Source organism: Rhinolophus sinicus, chromosome 2, assembly GCF_057876585.1.
Source record: "Rhinolophus sinicus isolate RSI-liver-muscle chromosome 2, RSI-T2T, whole genome shotgun sequence".
Lineage (NCBI taxonomy): Eukaryota > Metazoa > Chordata > Mammalia > Chiroptera > Rhinolophidae > Rhinolophus > Rhinolophus sinicus.
Genome location: NC_142502.1, coordinates 185207849 through 185223381, shown reverse-complemented (window position 1 = coordinate 185223381; position 15533 = coordinate 185207849). Strand labels below are relative to the sequence as shown.

Here is a 15533-nt window from a genome sequence, read left to right as displayed (position 1 = left end):
TTGCAAACTTAGGATTGAAGAATATATATAAATTTTAAAAATATTTAGAAACAAATTTTTAAAATATTTAGAAACAACTAAATGCAAAATATTTTCAGTATTGTACTGTGAGTATTTTCCTAAGTTATGGAATAGCTATTGAAATGATTTTTAATAGCTGCGTCATAGGGATACATGTAATATATATCTAACAGCTATCCAATAATAAAGGGTTCATAAAGGAGAATATTTTCCAGTCACTCAAAATGATGTTTTCAAAGGCTATCTCATGACAGAAAATGCTCACAAAATGTTAGGTGGAAATGCAGGAAACAAAACTATATATACCTAATTTTCAACTTTTACAAAAGTTCTCATGTAGACAGGAGCTTAGCCTAAGAGCAATGTAAACTATTAAAGAGATTTTAGTAGGAGAGTGACATATCAGATTTGTACTTTAAAATATCACTCTTGATAATGGTTGCGAAGAGGCAAAAGCAGATATGGGGGTAGCGGTTAGGAGGCCTGGGTGTGGTGGGTTAGAGTGGGGTAGTCGCAGCGGAAGTGATGAGAAGCAGCAGCAGTCATGACCCCGCTTTGAGGTGGACTCAGCTGTGTGTGGAATTGAATGGATGTGGAGTGTGAGACAAGGGAGCTTTCAGGGATGATTGCCAAGCGCTTGTTTTCTGTGACTGGGTAAGGAACACCGATGGAAGGATACGACTTGGGGGTGTGGAAGATGAAGAATTCAATTTGGAATATGTAAGTTTGACATAGGGGAGAGATATCCAAGTAGTGGTGTCAAAGAGGCTGTTGGATTTAAATCCCAATGTTATAAATGTGGATGTGCCCCTAATGGCTGAGAGGAAAGTCCACCGAGACCCTAAAGTAGCTTTCTCTAAGTTGTGAGCAATTTTTTTTAAAGATTTTATTGGGGAAGGGACAGGACTTTATTGGGGAACAGGGGGCGCAGCCCACCATCCCTTGCAGGAGTCGAACTGGCAACCTTGTGGTTGAGAGCATGTGCTCCAACCAACTGAGCCATCCAGCTGCCCAGGAGCTCAGCAGCAGCTCAGCGGCAGCTCGTTGTCTTTATTCTAGTTGCGGAGGGCACAGCTCACTGGCCCATGTGGGAATCAAACCGGCAACCCTGTTGTTCAGAGCTCGCGCTCTAACCAACCGAGCCACCCGTCCGTCCCGTGAGCAATTTTTGTTGTCTTTATTATAGATTTTCTGTTTCATAAATTTTTATAATGATCATGTATTAGTTTATAATCATGTATTAGATTAAATGTTGCTGAACAGTGCGTCATGATGTTCATCATGGTCTTATTTATATACATATGAAAACTAGAAACAACTACATGCATAACAATCATTCTACAATTTAATAAGTAGAATGATTATTAAAAACCTACCCAGCTTTTAAAAAGTGTTTTCAGTGTCATTCAAAAAGAAAAAGTCTATTTAAAAATAAATGAAATTTATTTTTAAAGTCAGAGCTACTAACCTGAATTGAAACTGGGAGACTCTAAAATCAATTGTAAACTATAATATAAATATGTAGATTCACAGAGTAATTATTTCATCCTCAGTTCATATGTGAAAGAATGGTGGCCTATTTATCTATGACACTAAAGCTGATACTGTACCAGCTTTTAGTATAGACATTTAAAAAATATACTAAATCTCGTTAGCCTACTAGATTCCTATTCATTAATGGCCTTACAATTACCTGTCATGAACTTATCATCTATTAAATTGGTTTTTGAAATGATTATTTTTCTAAGGGGAACAGTCACTGCTCTATGTAGTGTTTGTTTTGTTTACAGATAAAAGCACTTAATTGTATCCCCTACCTGCATTATTGAAAAGGATTAGAGTTGCCATAAATCTTGTCAGTAATCTTAAAATTGTCTTAAATTGAAAAGATGCTTCAAATTCTGTGCAAAATGAAGCAGAGGTCTAAGTGAATGAATTTTGTAAAGAAAAAAAGAAGATCTCTGTCTCCCAAAGATCACTGAGTATTTGTTTTCCTTTTTTCTCTTTTAAATTCACAAAATAAAATACAATTAATAGTATTTCATTCTACAAGTAGAATTATTGTATATCAACATTAAAAAAAGACCTAAAAGGCTACATTGCTACTTTGGATTGATAGAAATTTACTTTGTATTCTTCAGCTACGGATAATCATATATTAATAATATAACATAAACTGAAGGCTTTTTTCCCCCTAATAAAACTCAGAGTTTAGATGCTGAAATAGTTGTATCAAAATAAATATTATGCAAAGATTGTAGCTTCAGGCAAAGTCAAATCAAGCATAATTATAAAATCTAGAAATTAATAGTATAATTTTCTAATAACCATACCCCTGTACCATTATAAAGTATTCCCTTATGCTTAAAATTATACATAAGCTGAATTTAACAAAGTAAAATTTAACAGAAATATTCATTCCTTCAATTGGCTCCCAAGCACATTCACACATTTAGAAGATGTTCAAGATACGACTTAACAGCAATATTTTTTAAACAACTTGAGGGTTTAATTGACTATAAACTCAAATTGGGAAGCAGATTTTCACTTAAAATACGGAAGAACTTTTTAATGATTAGACCCATTAAAAATGGACTAGAATACCTTCAGAGAAGGTATTGAGTCCCCACCACTGGGATTTACGATAAGGGCCAGACATCTGCCTGCTAGGGATCTTGTAAAGTTGGACCATATACATCTAAATGTCTTTCTAACTCTGAATTCACCAGTTAGATTATTTCTCTTACAAAGGGGATATGTGAAGTGGTCTGTTACACAAAATGGTTTACATAACTGTCATTCTTTCTGTTTCTATATTCTATCTTTAACTTTTTAAAAACTTTTTGAGGTAAACTAGACATACAGAAAAGTGAATATATCACAGATGTCCATAGCTTGATGAGTTTTCATGGGCTGAGAAGGTCCCCCCGCCACTGCCCCCCCGCCCTGTCTAGAATCCACATAACTTGTACCCCAGAAGCTCTACCCTTTCTCTTACTTCCAGTCATTGCCTCCCCTACTCCAAGAGGAATCACTCCTGCCTTCTAACCATTCCGAAGCTTGGTGCTGAGTTGCTGAGTTTTGTACTTTATGTACATGGAATCATTCTCTTTTGCATCTGGCTTCTTTCTTTTAACATTGTGTTTTGGAGATTTGTTCGTATTGTTGCATGTAGAGCGTTCATTTCTTTGCTGTATGTATTCCATTGTGAGACTGTATCAAAATGTACTTGTCTATTCTATCATTGACGGCATTTGGGTAGTTTCCAGTTTGGGGCTTTTATAAGTAGTGTTGTTATGAACGTTCTAGTACGTGTCTTTCATGGACATGCCCGCACGTTTCTCCTGGGTATGTGTAGCTCGGAGTAGAATCGCTTTGTCACAACGTGCACATGCTCAAATTTTATAAATACTGCCAAAGAGGTTTCCAAAATGTTTGTATTCAGGCCCAGTTTGAACAGGGTCCTACCATATTAGAAATGTTAGTTTTTCTGAAATCCCATAGCTTTTTTTTTCTTCAATTTTACTGTAATACTTTATAACTTCCTATCTTGTACTAAGGTCATTTTTACACACCTGTCTCCCCTTTAGATTATAAAGTCCTTGACGGGATTGTTTCATTCATCTTTATATTTCCCAAAGTATCTCACATAAAATAGACTCTAAATTTAATGTTTTTATTAAATGGGGGAAAAGTATATGTAGTATTAATATCACAAATGTTTATAAATTGTAAAAATGTAAGTAGCATACCCAATAAACTACAGGGGTAAACCTTAAAGTAAGCAGAATTTGATAGTATTAGCTCATAGATTTTCTTGAATTCTATAAGAAAATTTAATATGAATTGTGGATTTTTAACTATTAGATTTAAACCCTGGTGTTATCTCCCACATAGAAGCACTTGAATATAACAGCGAGCTAAATTTGTTGGCTGTGAATTTGAAGATTAATGAGAGGGTGCCTGTGTCAGAGCAGTTATGACAACATCATAACTCCAATTAGGTCAAAGCTTTATCCCTTCGCAGAAGAATATGGAATATTCTTCTATGACTGGCAATAAGTAATGATCTCGCTAGATCATGGGTAAGGCCAGTAAGAGTTTTATGAGCCAACATTTATGGAATGTTAGTGGCTTTTAAATTTAGTGTTATTACTAAATTTTGTGTTATTGCTAAGTTAGGATATTAGGGATTCAGGGGGGTTTTCTCTTCATGCTTTTTCCACATCCCCAATTTTATTCAGTGAATACATATTAGTTTTTAAATCAGAAAAAATATATTTTTTTTAATTTATGTTGCCAAAATCGCTAGCTTGACTGTCTCTCTTTTATTTCAGTCTTGGCCTAACTATGAGGAGATCCATAAAAAGATGATTGAAGTTGCCACATTTCTAGATTTGCCTCGTTTCCCAGACATAACCGAAGACTGCTATCTGCATCCAAACATCTTGTGTATGAAATACTTGATGGAGGTCAACCTCCCTGGTGAGTGTGTGGTATTGATGAGGAGTTTTTTCCTCCTAGAATCTTAGTGAGCAAATACAACATCCTCTCAAATCCTAGACTAGTAGAGCCAACTGACAGGGTCCACAGTAACGTGCAGCTTAAGTTCAGAATCCTTTCTTAAAATATTTCAGGCCATTCAGAAGTGAAGAGTTCTCTTTTGGTGTGAGGGACATGCTTGAGAGAACATTTGGTTTTGGCAGTAAGTTTGTTGAGTGCAAGTAACAAATGTTTCAGTGTGTGTTATTAGTGACCTGGGTGCACCTGCCCCCCCCCACTCCCCTCCCGCCCCAAGAAAAAGCACTTCTTCATTTACCTGAAGCATGATTATTACATGATAAATTCTAATTTTTTAAAATCCCAGAAACTAATTTATGGTAACATTTTTATTGTTTGGTGACATAATGCTATTTCCAGTCCCTAAAACAAATGGGGACCAAAGTCCGATGGGGTCACAGTGTACTCTTTAAGGCATCAAAACACAGAATATTAAAAGGGCCTCATAGACCTTATTCACAATATACTGAGACACAGGGAGATGGCATCTGCCAATGGAATCCATTCCTGAATTTCTTGCTAAACTAGAAATGTGAGTTCAGAACTTTCATTTTTAAGAGAAAATGCAAACATGGTGTGACTATACTGTTGCTTAAGCAATATCAAAAATGTGATTGAATGTATGTTTACTAGAAAAGAACAATAGATATGTGAGAAAAACAGTGTTTAAAACTATACGTATAATGTAATTTTAACTATAAAATAAATATAAGTATGCAGTAATACATATATAAATGTAAATATTAAGTCTGTAATTTTAAAATGTTTTATAAGGGAACAAAAATCGTTTAAACTTTTCAAATATATTATCTATTAAGCTAAAGAATGTATGTCTCTTGTTGAGATTTCAGAAGTCACTATTTGATTAAGATTTCAGAATTTGGAAAGTCTGATTTCTGCGTTTTTGACATGTTGGATAGATCAGAATTACTATTTTGGAGTTTGCTTTTTTAATTTACTTTTTTTATTGTTCTTTCAAAATCTGAAAAGTTCCTGTGTTCTCTCCTGTACTCCAGAATCTTGAACTTACAAAGGGAATACTAGGTGTGAAAGAAATAGCAGACATTACTAAAATATAACCAAATATAGCTGGGTTAGGGCAAGCACGGAGCTGACATGGCTGCAGTTGGACAGAGAAAGTGGCAGTGTTTTCTGGCCAGTGTGTGTAGTTTAGCAGTATTTGTCACCTAACTCTTCCTGAGAGTAACAAATAGAATTAAGCCCATTGTAACATGCAGTTCATCATGTTCATCTAATATTTATTAAGTGTCTTTTCGAAGACAATATTGTAAAAAATCAGGGTAGAGAAATTTCACTTCTCATACACTGTTCAATAGAAATAATTTTAAATTAGAAAAAAGTTACACGTAAATGTTATTGACCTCCTTATTTATTATACTGAAAAATCAGAAATAACTCAAATATCCGACAGAAAGTTTATGACTGAGCAAACAGGGGGGTGTGTATTCAGTGAATATTATACAGCTTTTAAAATCATGTTTGTGAGTTTAGAAAAGCATGGAAAATGTTTATGTTATAATAAAAAATGAAATAAGCCAAATTATAAATTATATATAAAATGAAAATATTCATAAAAATATTAGAAATAAATATACCAAAATATTAAAGTGCTATTTTTAAGTTACAGTAATGCATTTTTTCCTTTCTTCTACCTTTGTGTCTTATAAATGTCCTATATTGAGTCTGTATTACTTAATAGTGGGGGGAAAACAATAAACAAAATGGCTCTACAAATTAAGATGTGATAGTCCCTGCACCTTAGGATTTAGATTCTAAAATGTGACACTGATGTGCTAACTTCCCACAAGATTATAAGCAGACCTCTAGGATGTCGCCATTTTCAGTGTACAAATATACTCTCTATAGTGCCATCTGTTCTACGGTGCTGTTAGTCTAAAAGAAGAGACCTGTGTATTTGGCGCTTTGACAAAGAGAGGGTTTAGGCTTCCCAGAAAGCTGGAAGTAGTTTTTAGCATGCTGCGGTAGCACATGCCCTCCCCAAACCCTTTGCAACACATGCCCTCCCCAAAGCCTTCACGCATGACCATGTGGGCTCTGGAACTAGGTAGAAAGGTTTCAGCAAGCGTGTCTCACACACACACCCTTCCTGAGTGAGCACTGACTCTGACGGCTTTGAATGAGTTCCAAACACATTTTCTAGTATTGTTAGTCATACTGGGGCAGACACGCCTGCTAGAGAGAATTTCTGGCAGCTTTCCCGATCACATATGTAATTTGTGGGGAACTTGAGCATTTCCAAAGTGCTTCCATATATATATGGCAAGGCTCTGTGACACTTAACTGGTAGGCGGCAGAGTGCATACTTACAACCCAGTCTTCACATTCTAAAGCTACTGTTCTTTCCACATTATGCTCTGGTTCAGGATCCTGTACTCCTTCGTTTTTCTCTATTGTGCCTGATTCCTTTCTCGTAATTTCTTCCATTTGCTTTCTTATTACTCTGTACTTTTGGTGTAAGAGAAGTAGTTCAGGATATTAATTTTAAAAAATAGAGGAGATAGTTTTCGAGAAATGTCAATAATAATAAGTCAATTTTTAAAGCAGAAGTGACTATAGCATCTATAACCCGATACAGATAATACATAAAATTTTAGTAAATGTATTTTTAAAATTTTTTTGTCATGGTTTAAGTGTACGTGTTTGAAGGCGAGTCCCAGCTATTATTTTTCTGGTTTCCTCCATCATAGCACGATGTCTTTTACACAGTAAGCAGTAGACAGTCAGTAAATGCTTGTGGAATTGAGCAAAATTGTGCGTCGCCTAATTGTTTTGCACCGAATAATTCAGATGGAATCTGTAGGTTGAAATAATCTTAACAATAATAAGTCCAAATCCTCCATCACCAAATTCTCTGTTGTACAGACCTTCGTGATCTCGCTCTGCCTACCTCTCCTCATTCAACACCAAAGCCTTGTGTTGAGCTATTTGCATTTCCCCGAAGCACCATCGCATCTTTGTCTTATCCTGATTACATGGCATTCTAATTACTTACACGTTACTAAACCATGAGCTCCTGGAGAAAAAGGGCTGTGTCTTTATCTCCGAAACCCGAGCACAGTTGATGCTCAATAAATGTTTTTTGAAAGAATGGGTAAAAGCAAGTGAAACTGTAACTAAGTTATTAGGATCTGGTAGACATATAAAAATACTTTGATGCGTATTTTGAATTATCGTTGTTACATATGTTCTATTTTTCTGTGAACAGAGCATTGTTTAATCAGTGGAAACTTTTTACTTAAACGTTTTAGGAAAAAAATTACTTTTGTGTTTTACTCATTCTTCACCATAAACACATAGGTTCCACCAGTGATGTATAGATCGCTGCAGTTAGAAAGACAAATAAAACAAGGCTGCGTCTACCCTCAAGTTTAAGAGGGAGCAAAGAAGTAAACGCTTACAGTATGCAGTAGTGGGGTAAATGCCAGAAGAGCTGCTTTAACATTCAGAGGAGGGCTAATCGAAGGTGACCGGTGTCATGCAAGTGTTCTTAGAAGAAATGATCGGTATAGTTGAATTCTGTAAGATGAGTGAGACTCCACCCTACAAAACTTGAGATGAGAAACAGGGAAAAGAAATTGGCTTCCTAGGCAAAGGGACAAAAATATTTGTGTAAAGCAGAGGCCAGTGAGACTATGGCTTGTGTGGGTAACTGCAGAGATCTATTTAATGGGTTAGTGAGAGCAGGGGAATGAGATGATGGGATCACAGCAAGATCAGACAAGAGGAAGGAAGACCAGTTATGAAGGTGAAGTAAGGTGCAGCAGTGCAGTGGAGAGGGAAGAGACTGGATGGATTTGAAAGTAGTCAGCATAATAGCTTGCATTTATTAAGTGCCCACTCTGTGCCATTCACTGATCTAAACGCTTTAGGTATGTTAATTCATTTAATCTTCACAATAACTGTGAGGTAGGTACTATTGTTATTCCTGCTTTATACAGATGAAAAAAGCAGAGACACAGAGAGGTCATGTAACTTGTCCAAGGTCACTGAGCTAGAAAGTGATGGAGCAGGGATCCCAGTCAGGCAGTTTGGTTCCATAGTAGTCTACTCTATAGCTGCTGTATTGTGCACCACATTAGAGGAGGGGAATCAATAGGACATGGTGACTGAATGTGTGGAGGAGACTCAGTTCAGTTCACTACACTTTATTATGCTCTTGTAAATAATAGCTATTCTTCTTGAAATTAAAATAGAATATGGTACTTCTTAGATACTTAAATTAGTGAGTAAAGCAATTTAGAGTTTTCAACATCTATTCACTTAATACTGTCTTATCCTCACCATAACCCATTTTACAAATATAGAAGCTGAGGTTAAGTGACTCTAATCCTGAGTCAAAAGGCTAATGATTGGAAAACCTAAATAAAAGCCCTGGGTGTTCTGGTTCTAAGTCCCACATTATTCAGACTGCATCATAGATGAAGTCTATGCTGAGCATGTAATTTCTTTGGGAAAGCAGTGCATGTAGTTAAACACATACTGAGGCTTCCAGGTGCTTGCCAGGTGTCAGCCAGCCAGGGAGCGCTCATTCCTGCAGAAGCTCTTGGTCTCACAGGGGACTTAGTTTCAGGGAAGCGCTAATTGCTATAGAAACACAGACAAGGGATGTGTATGAAACAATAGAAAACTGATGTGTGCCTGATGTATTAGGTACCAAGGTGGGTCCTATACATAGTAGATGTTTTAGGAAGTCAAAATAGGGAAAGATATGCCTCGTCAGGGTCCTACCATTAGTTTTTCTATACAGATACCTTTTTTTTTTTTGGTTTATTTTATTCACAAAATGTGTGTCTCCAAGTTCTAGCATAGTACCATGTTTTATGATAAAGCTTATTTTATGGAGATATGCATTAGTATGGTCTAGTTAGCCAAAGAATTTAATTCACATTTTACTGGTTTTATCTTCAACAGATGAAATGCACAGTTTCACCTGCCAAGTGGTAAAAATGGCTGGAATAGGAGAAGTGGATTTTCTGACATTTGATCCAATAGCTAAAATGGCCAAAACTGTTAAATATGATGTACAAGCCATAGCTGTCATTGTAATAGTATTGAAACTGCTCTTTTTATTGGATGACAGTTTAGAATGGTAAGTGTATGCCACTTGTATAAGGGAAAAATTGTATTGTTTTTACCTAAGTATTCTGAGGGAGGGACTCCATACTTACCGCAATGAAAATAGAGACGCTCGGCTGTTACAGAACATTGGCTAGTAGCAACAATTGCTTCTTACTTAATATTTTAACTCAGCTAGTTGCCAGAGATTTCATTCTACCTTAGTAAGTTGTTGATGTTTTATTTCTATTTTTTAGGTAGGTACACGTTTCTCATTGTTCCACTGATTCCCAAGTTTTAAATCATCATACACAAATCCTAAGGAATTGTTTGGCACGTCATCTACATGCCTTTAGGCTCCTGGCACTGTGTCTCAAAGATTCTTTTGGAAAGTAGTCTTAAAATGTTACCCTCCCAAGTGCCAAAAAGAGTGGCAGTTTTTGCAATGTCTTCCTCCCCGTTTCAGGGATTGCGTCTCCATTCAAGTTGGCATCAGTTTCAAATACTGTTACATACTCTTCTTTCAGAAGAATTCAGAATTTCACTGTCTTCAAATAAGTGATCTCTAAATAAATTGACTTCTTTATTGGTATGTCTAGGTCTTTGTCTACGATTGCTGAGAAGTATAATGAAGAGAACAAAGAAGGTACTTAATTTTTTTATCAATCAAATTCAAAGCGTAAGCAATGGATTAAAAAGACACAATAAACATATGAAAGAAACTGAAAATATGCATGTACACACATACATATACATGGATAGAAATTTTACCTCGTACCAGGATTATTTTTTCATATAGTTATCTAATTACATCTCTATAGTTACTAAAACATTTCATTGACTTCCTACTGTGTGTAAAGTCCAGCTTGCTTTTTTATTCCCAGCGTCTACTCACTAGCCATAGTAGACCATGAACTTGAGGACCATTTTGTCACTGTGCCATCTATTGTAATGCCATCAACCTTTTTTCACACTGGTTCTCCTACCTGAGATGCTCTTTCCTTCTTATCCCCCAACTCTTTTAATCCCTGGAAAATCCATCCTCATTCTTCAAGATACAACATAAATGCGCTCTCCTACCTTCTCTCACAGCCACTCCCCACCTCACCATTTTCCACATTAAAATTAATCACTCCTGCTACAGCTACTACTGTCCAAACTTCTGTTAGATGTTTAGCACAGTGCATTACAACTAGTTGACTAATATGTCTGTCCCTATTGGATTGTCAATATTTGTAAAGTGCTTAGAAGACTATTTGGCATATAATGAGTCTACATAAATGATAGACAGGTAGATTGTAAGCTTCTAGAGAAAGGGATCATATCTTTCTTACTTTATTTTTTCCTAATGTATCTTTAGTGCCTAACATAATGACTGGCCTAAAAGCAACTCAGTAATGTTTGATAAATACATGAATTCTTAAATTCAATTCTGGTCTCTTAATGTTCTCACTAGGATTTACGTTCATTGTCCTTTTTTTTTAATTTCAGCTTTATTGAGGAGTAGTTGACATGTAAAATTGTAAGACATTTAAAAGTATACATTGTGGTGATTTCATGTATGTATACATTGTAAAATAAGGATTCCTCCCATTCAGTTAATTAACACATCCATTACGTCACATATTTTTTTGGTGAAAACATTTAAGTTTAACTCTCTTAGCAAATTTCAGTTATGCAATACAATGTTATCAACTATAGTCACCATGTTTTACATGAGATTCCCCAGACCTTATTCATCATGTAGCTGAACGTTTATACACTTTTACCGACCTCTCCTTCTTTCCCCACCCCAGCCCCTGGCAACCACGTTTCTACTCTATTCTTGTACAAATTTGACTTTTTGTTTTCTTCCATACGTTTGTTCATCGGTTTTAGGAGCTTAGATTTAATGGTAGCAGTTTGTGTGTTCTTTCCAGAACATGTGCAGAATCCTTCCTTCTGCACATTGCTTCACGTTGGCTCCTCTGTGGAGTAAAAGGTTGAACAAGATGTCTTCTAATGTCCCTTCTCGTGCTCAAGGATCACCTTAGACTGTGTAGATATTTAAGAGTCAATAGAGCACTTTGACACATTGTCTCCCCTAATCCTCAAAATAAATCTACACTGCCAGCGACACAGGGATTGCTCTTCCCTGCTGCCCACTGTCCCCACCTCCCCCATCCTCCACGAGGGGCTTTCCACCTCACTTAAAGTCCAAGGACCTTGTGTTTAATTGATCGTTATAATTTTCCTCTATCCTTATAGGTCGGTGGTCATTGCCTCGCCTCTGTGGTTGTATCCCTATAAGTCTCTATTAGTTTAAGTCATTATTTTGGCCAGTTGAAAAGATTTTTATCTGGACATTAAGAGAGACTGTCTTCATTGGAGAATATGTAAACAATTAGGCTTTCACTCAGCCATCTTCCTCCTTTCAGTATTCCTTCTAACTCCCTCACTCTATAATCTTCTGTTTTACCTTTTATTTTCCTTTTTTCCTTTTTTCCTCTTCCCACCCCCCCATACAGAATGAATAAAAGAGTGAGGAGTGACCCTATTTAACTACATTCAATGCTGTTATCTCTCAAACCTTGACATCTTGAACATACACTCACACCAGCTGTCCAATGCAGTCTACTTTCTTACCCCTAGAAGCTTTGGATTTGGATTAGTAATAGAAAGAACAAGAATAGGAGTTGAAATGGAGGAATAGGAGATGAAACTGGGTCTGGATTTAGCTATTATAGTGCCATTTCACACATCTGTTAATCATTTGTTCCTTAATTCATGAATTCTCAAACATATTGAAGCATATGTGCCAGGTACTGTGCTGGGTGTTGGGTTGGGAGGAAGAGGCCTTATTGTGTAGTGACAAAACAAAATATGTCTTCTGTTCCCAAGGAGGTAGTAGTCACATCTAGGAGAAACAGACATATAACAAGATGATTTTAGGATAACCTAGTTTATGGCCGTGCTATTGGTAGAAACTCAGAGGAAGAAGTGACTGATTGCTCAGGAGTCATGTTAGAGTACTGAGACAGTGACTCCATCCATAATTTCCAAGGGCTATTATATAAATATTTAGTTATGTCTATGAATGAAGATTCAGATGAACAGTGTAAATTATTGTATGTGACTTATTTGGTTAATAATTGTGGATTTCATTTTTTACAGATAAGCCATGGTTTGATTTCAGAAAATGGTACCAAGTTATGAAGAAATCTTTTGATGATAAGAAACAAAAATGGGAGGAAGCCAGGGCAAAGTATGTTATTTCTTTTAGTTTTAGGTTTACCTACTTTATTTTCAAGTCTGTTACTTTACATTTCAAAGCTGAAGTTTCATCAGTATAGGCTCATCAGCACTGTGACATTTTTCCTAGAAATGTTAGCCTGATATTCTAATTAACTTTCTTCTTTAATTGGAATGTTGTCCCAAAATAAAGATCCCTATAAAAATCAAAACAAAGGGAAGCAGAAAGGGAGTGTATTTGATTCAGCCTCACTGTTTGACTTTGAACTTGCATTCTGATGTAGGTCCATCATTGTAGAGAGGAAAGATTCAGTGCTGGGTTTGAATCCTGATTGTATTGCCGGGCTCTGTGATCATGAGCAAGCCATGGAACCTCTCAGCCTCAGTGCACTGAAATTCAGTTTGCTCAGAAATTTTCTGAGATACTATATCTTATATAATATATACTGCATTTCTGTTGGTCTCTGATTTGCAGTTTCATATGTATTTATAGAACTTTGAGTCTCTATGAGACTTTGAAGCAAAAGTTAATATCTCTGTGTTTTATGTAAATTTATAATAATACTCATTTGATCAAATAATTTATATCCTTTGAGAAAAACCAAGGTTCCTCAAAGTAGTTAAATGATTATTCATTCGGTTCTAGTTTCCTCATAAATATCAATAATAATGGCTGCTTTATGCTCTAAGAACTAAATTTCTATTTTCAGAGATTGAACTAGATTATATTTCTCTAAATTTAAAAGAACTTTGAAATAGAGAAACAGACTTATAGGGATGAATAAAGCACTATGGGGAAGAGGGTTCTTGCCAGAAAGGGGAGAGGAATAACAGTTTCCTCTCACTATTCATGCTTGATGCACAGTGAGGAAGGGAGGTGAACTTACTCTGGCAGCCCATGGATACCTAGGAAATGGGGTTTTCCTCTTCCTTGTTGGAGAAGAAATGTTTCTTTAGTCATTGGGTCTCCATGGGTGACACAGACCCAGGGAAGAGATTGTCCAGGAAATTTATTACCAAGATCCCACTTCATAGAGTAGATGCTTTGGGGTAAGTGAAGTCACATGGAAATCACTACAGACTAGTGTTTGGGTACAAAGCCCCTGTGCATGCTGGTTACCTGTCTGTTTCGGCCTATCCAACCCCCACTGTTGACATAAATTTCTAATTTTTCTTTATGCTTCTGGATGTCATGTTCCATGTTGTCAGATGAAAGTTATTAAAGCATAAAAGAAAATGATAAATTGGATTTCATCAGAAGAAAGAACTACTGCTCTTCCAAGGACACTTGTAAAAGAATGGAAAGCCACAAGCTGGGTGACAACATGTGCAAATCACATACCTGATAAAAGATTTATATCTATATAAAGAATTCTTTTTATATAAAGATTTATATAAAGAATTCTCAGACAATAAGAAAACAACCCAGATTTTTAAATGGACAAAAGATTCAAATAGATACTTCACCAAACATGTACAGATGGCACATGAAATGATTCTCAACATTCTTAGTAGGGAAGTGCAAATTAAAACCATGATGAGATAGCATTACACACCAATTTGAATGACCAAAAAACAAAACAAACAAAAAACTGACCGTGCCAAATGTGAGAATGCAAAATAGTGCAGCCATTTTGGAAAGTTTGGCTGTTTCTCATAAAGTGAAACATACACTTATTATACTGCCCAGTAATTTTCACTTCTAGATATTTACCCAAATGAAATGAAAGTAAGTTCACACAAAACATATATACGGATGTTTATAGTGGCTTAATTCATAGCGACCCCAAACTGGCAACAACCAAATGCCCTTCAGCTGGTGAACGGATAAAGAAACTGTAGTATACATACCTGAACACTGGAATACATTCAGAAATAAAAAGGAACAAACTTCTGATACATCGAACAATATGTGTGAATTTTAAATGCATTATGCTAAATGAAAGACTCAAAAGATTACATACAGTATGATTCCATTTATCTGGCATTCTGGAAAAGACTATATTATAGGGACAGAAAAGCAGATCAGTGTTTGCCTGAGATTAAAGATCTGGGGGTTTGGAGAAAGGTTGATTATCAAGAGGCCTGAGAGATTTTTGGAGGCATGGAGCTCTTCTATATATTAATCATGGTGGTGATTACACGACAGTGTGTGTTTGTAAAAGCTAGCAGAACCATACACTGAACAGGATGAATTTACTGCACGTAAATTACACCTTAATTTTTAACAATGGGAAACAAATCATATAGAGACTGGAGGGAAACATACAGGACTTTGTGGTATGTCTCTGTTTTTTGTAGCTTTTGTAGTTTGGGAAAGAGGTAAGCAAAATAAAGTCCTAAAGAAGGAGTCTGAAGAAGGAGTATAAACAGAGTTGTTATTTTAGAGCGCCTTCCCCATTTTCTGGGCATATGACCCCAAAGGAGTAACAATGCCTCCTTGGCTATATTATCATTGACACCTGTGTGGGCATTTGTTATAAATGCATAAGAAATTCTATCTAGATTAGGTATTCACAAGGAATTTTTAGCAGTGGGGTTATCTACAGATTGGGATTAGACTGTTTAGGGAACTTCTTTATTATTTGAGATTTTTTTTACCTTGAGTATGTTTTTACTTTTAT

At 36.0% G+C, this 15533-nt stretch overlaps 1 protein-coding gene across 2 annotated transcripts in view; it reads left to right on the top strand.

The window, feature by feature from the left end:
* Nucleotides 1-15533, top strand: part of TAF1B (TATA-box binding protein associated factor, RNA polymerase I subunit B) — a 69332-nt gene that overhangs the window by 40580 nt on the left and 13219 nt on the right. For both annotated transcript variants that reach the window (XM_019755962.3, XM_019755964.3), the window contains exons 9-12: nucleotides 4359-4506; nucleotides 9535-9712; nucleotides 10278-10324; nucleotides 12832-12922. In XM_019755962.3, the coding sequence (XP_019611521.3) occupies nucleotides 4359-4506; nucleotides 9535-9712; nucleotides 10278-10324; nucleotides 12832-12922 (464 nt within the window). The remainder of the gene's footprint in view (nucleotides 1-4358; nucleotides 4507-9534; nucleotides 9713-10277; nucleotides 10325-12831; nucleotides 12923-15533) is intronic.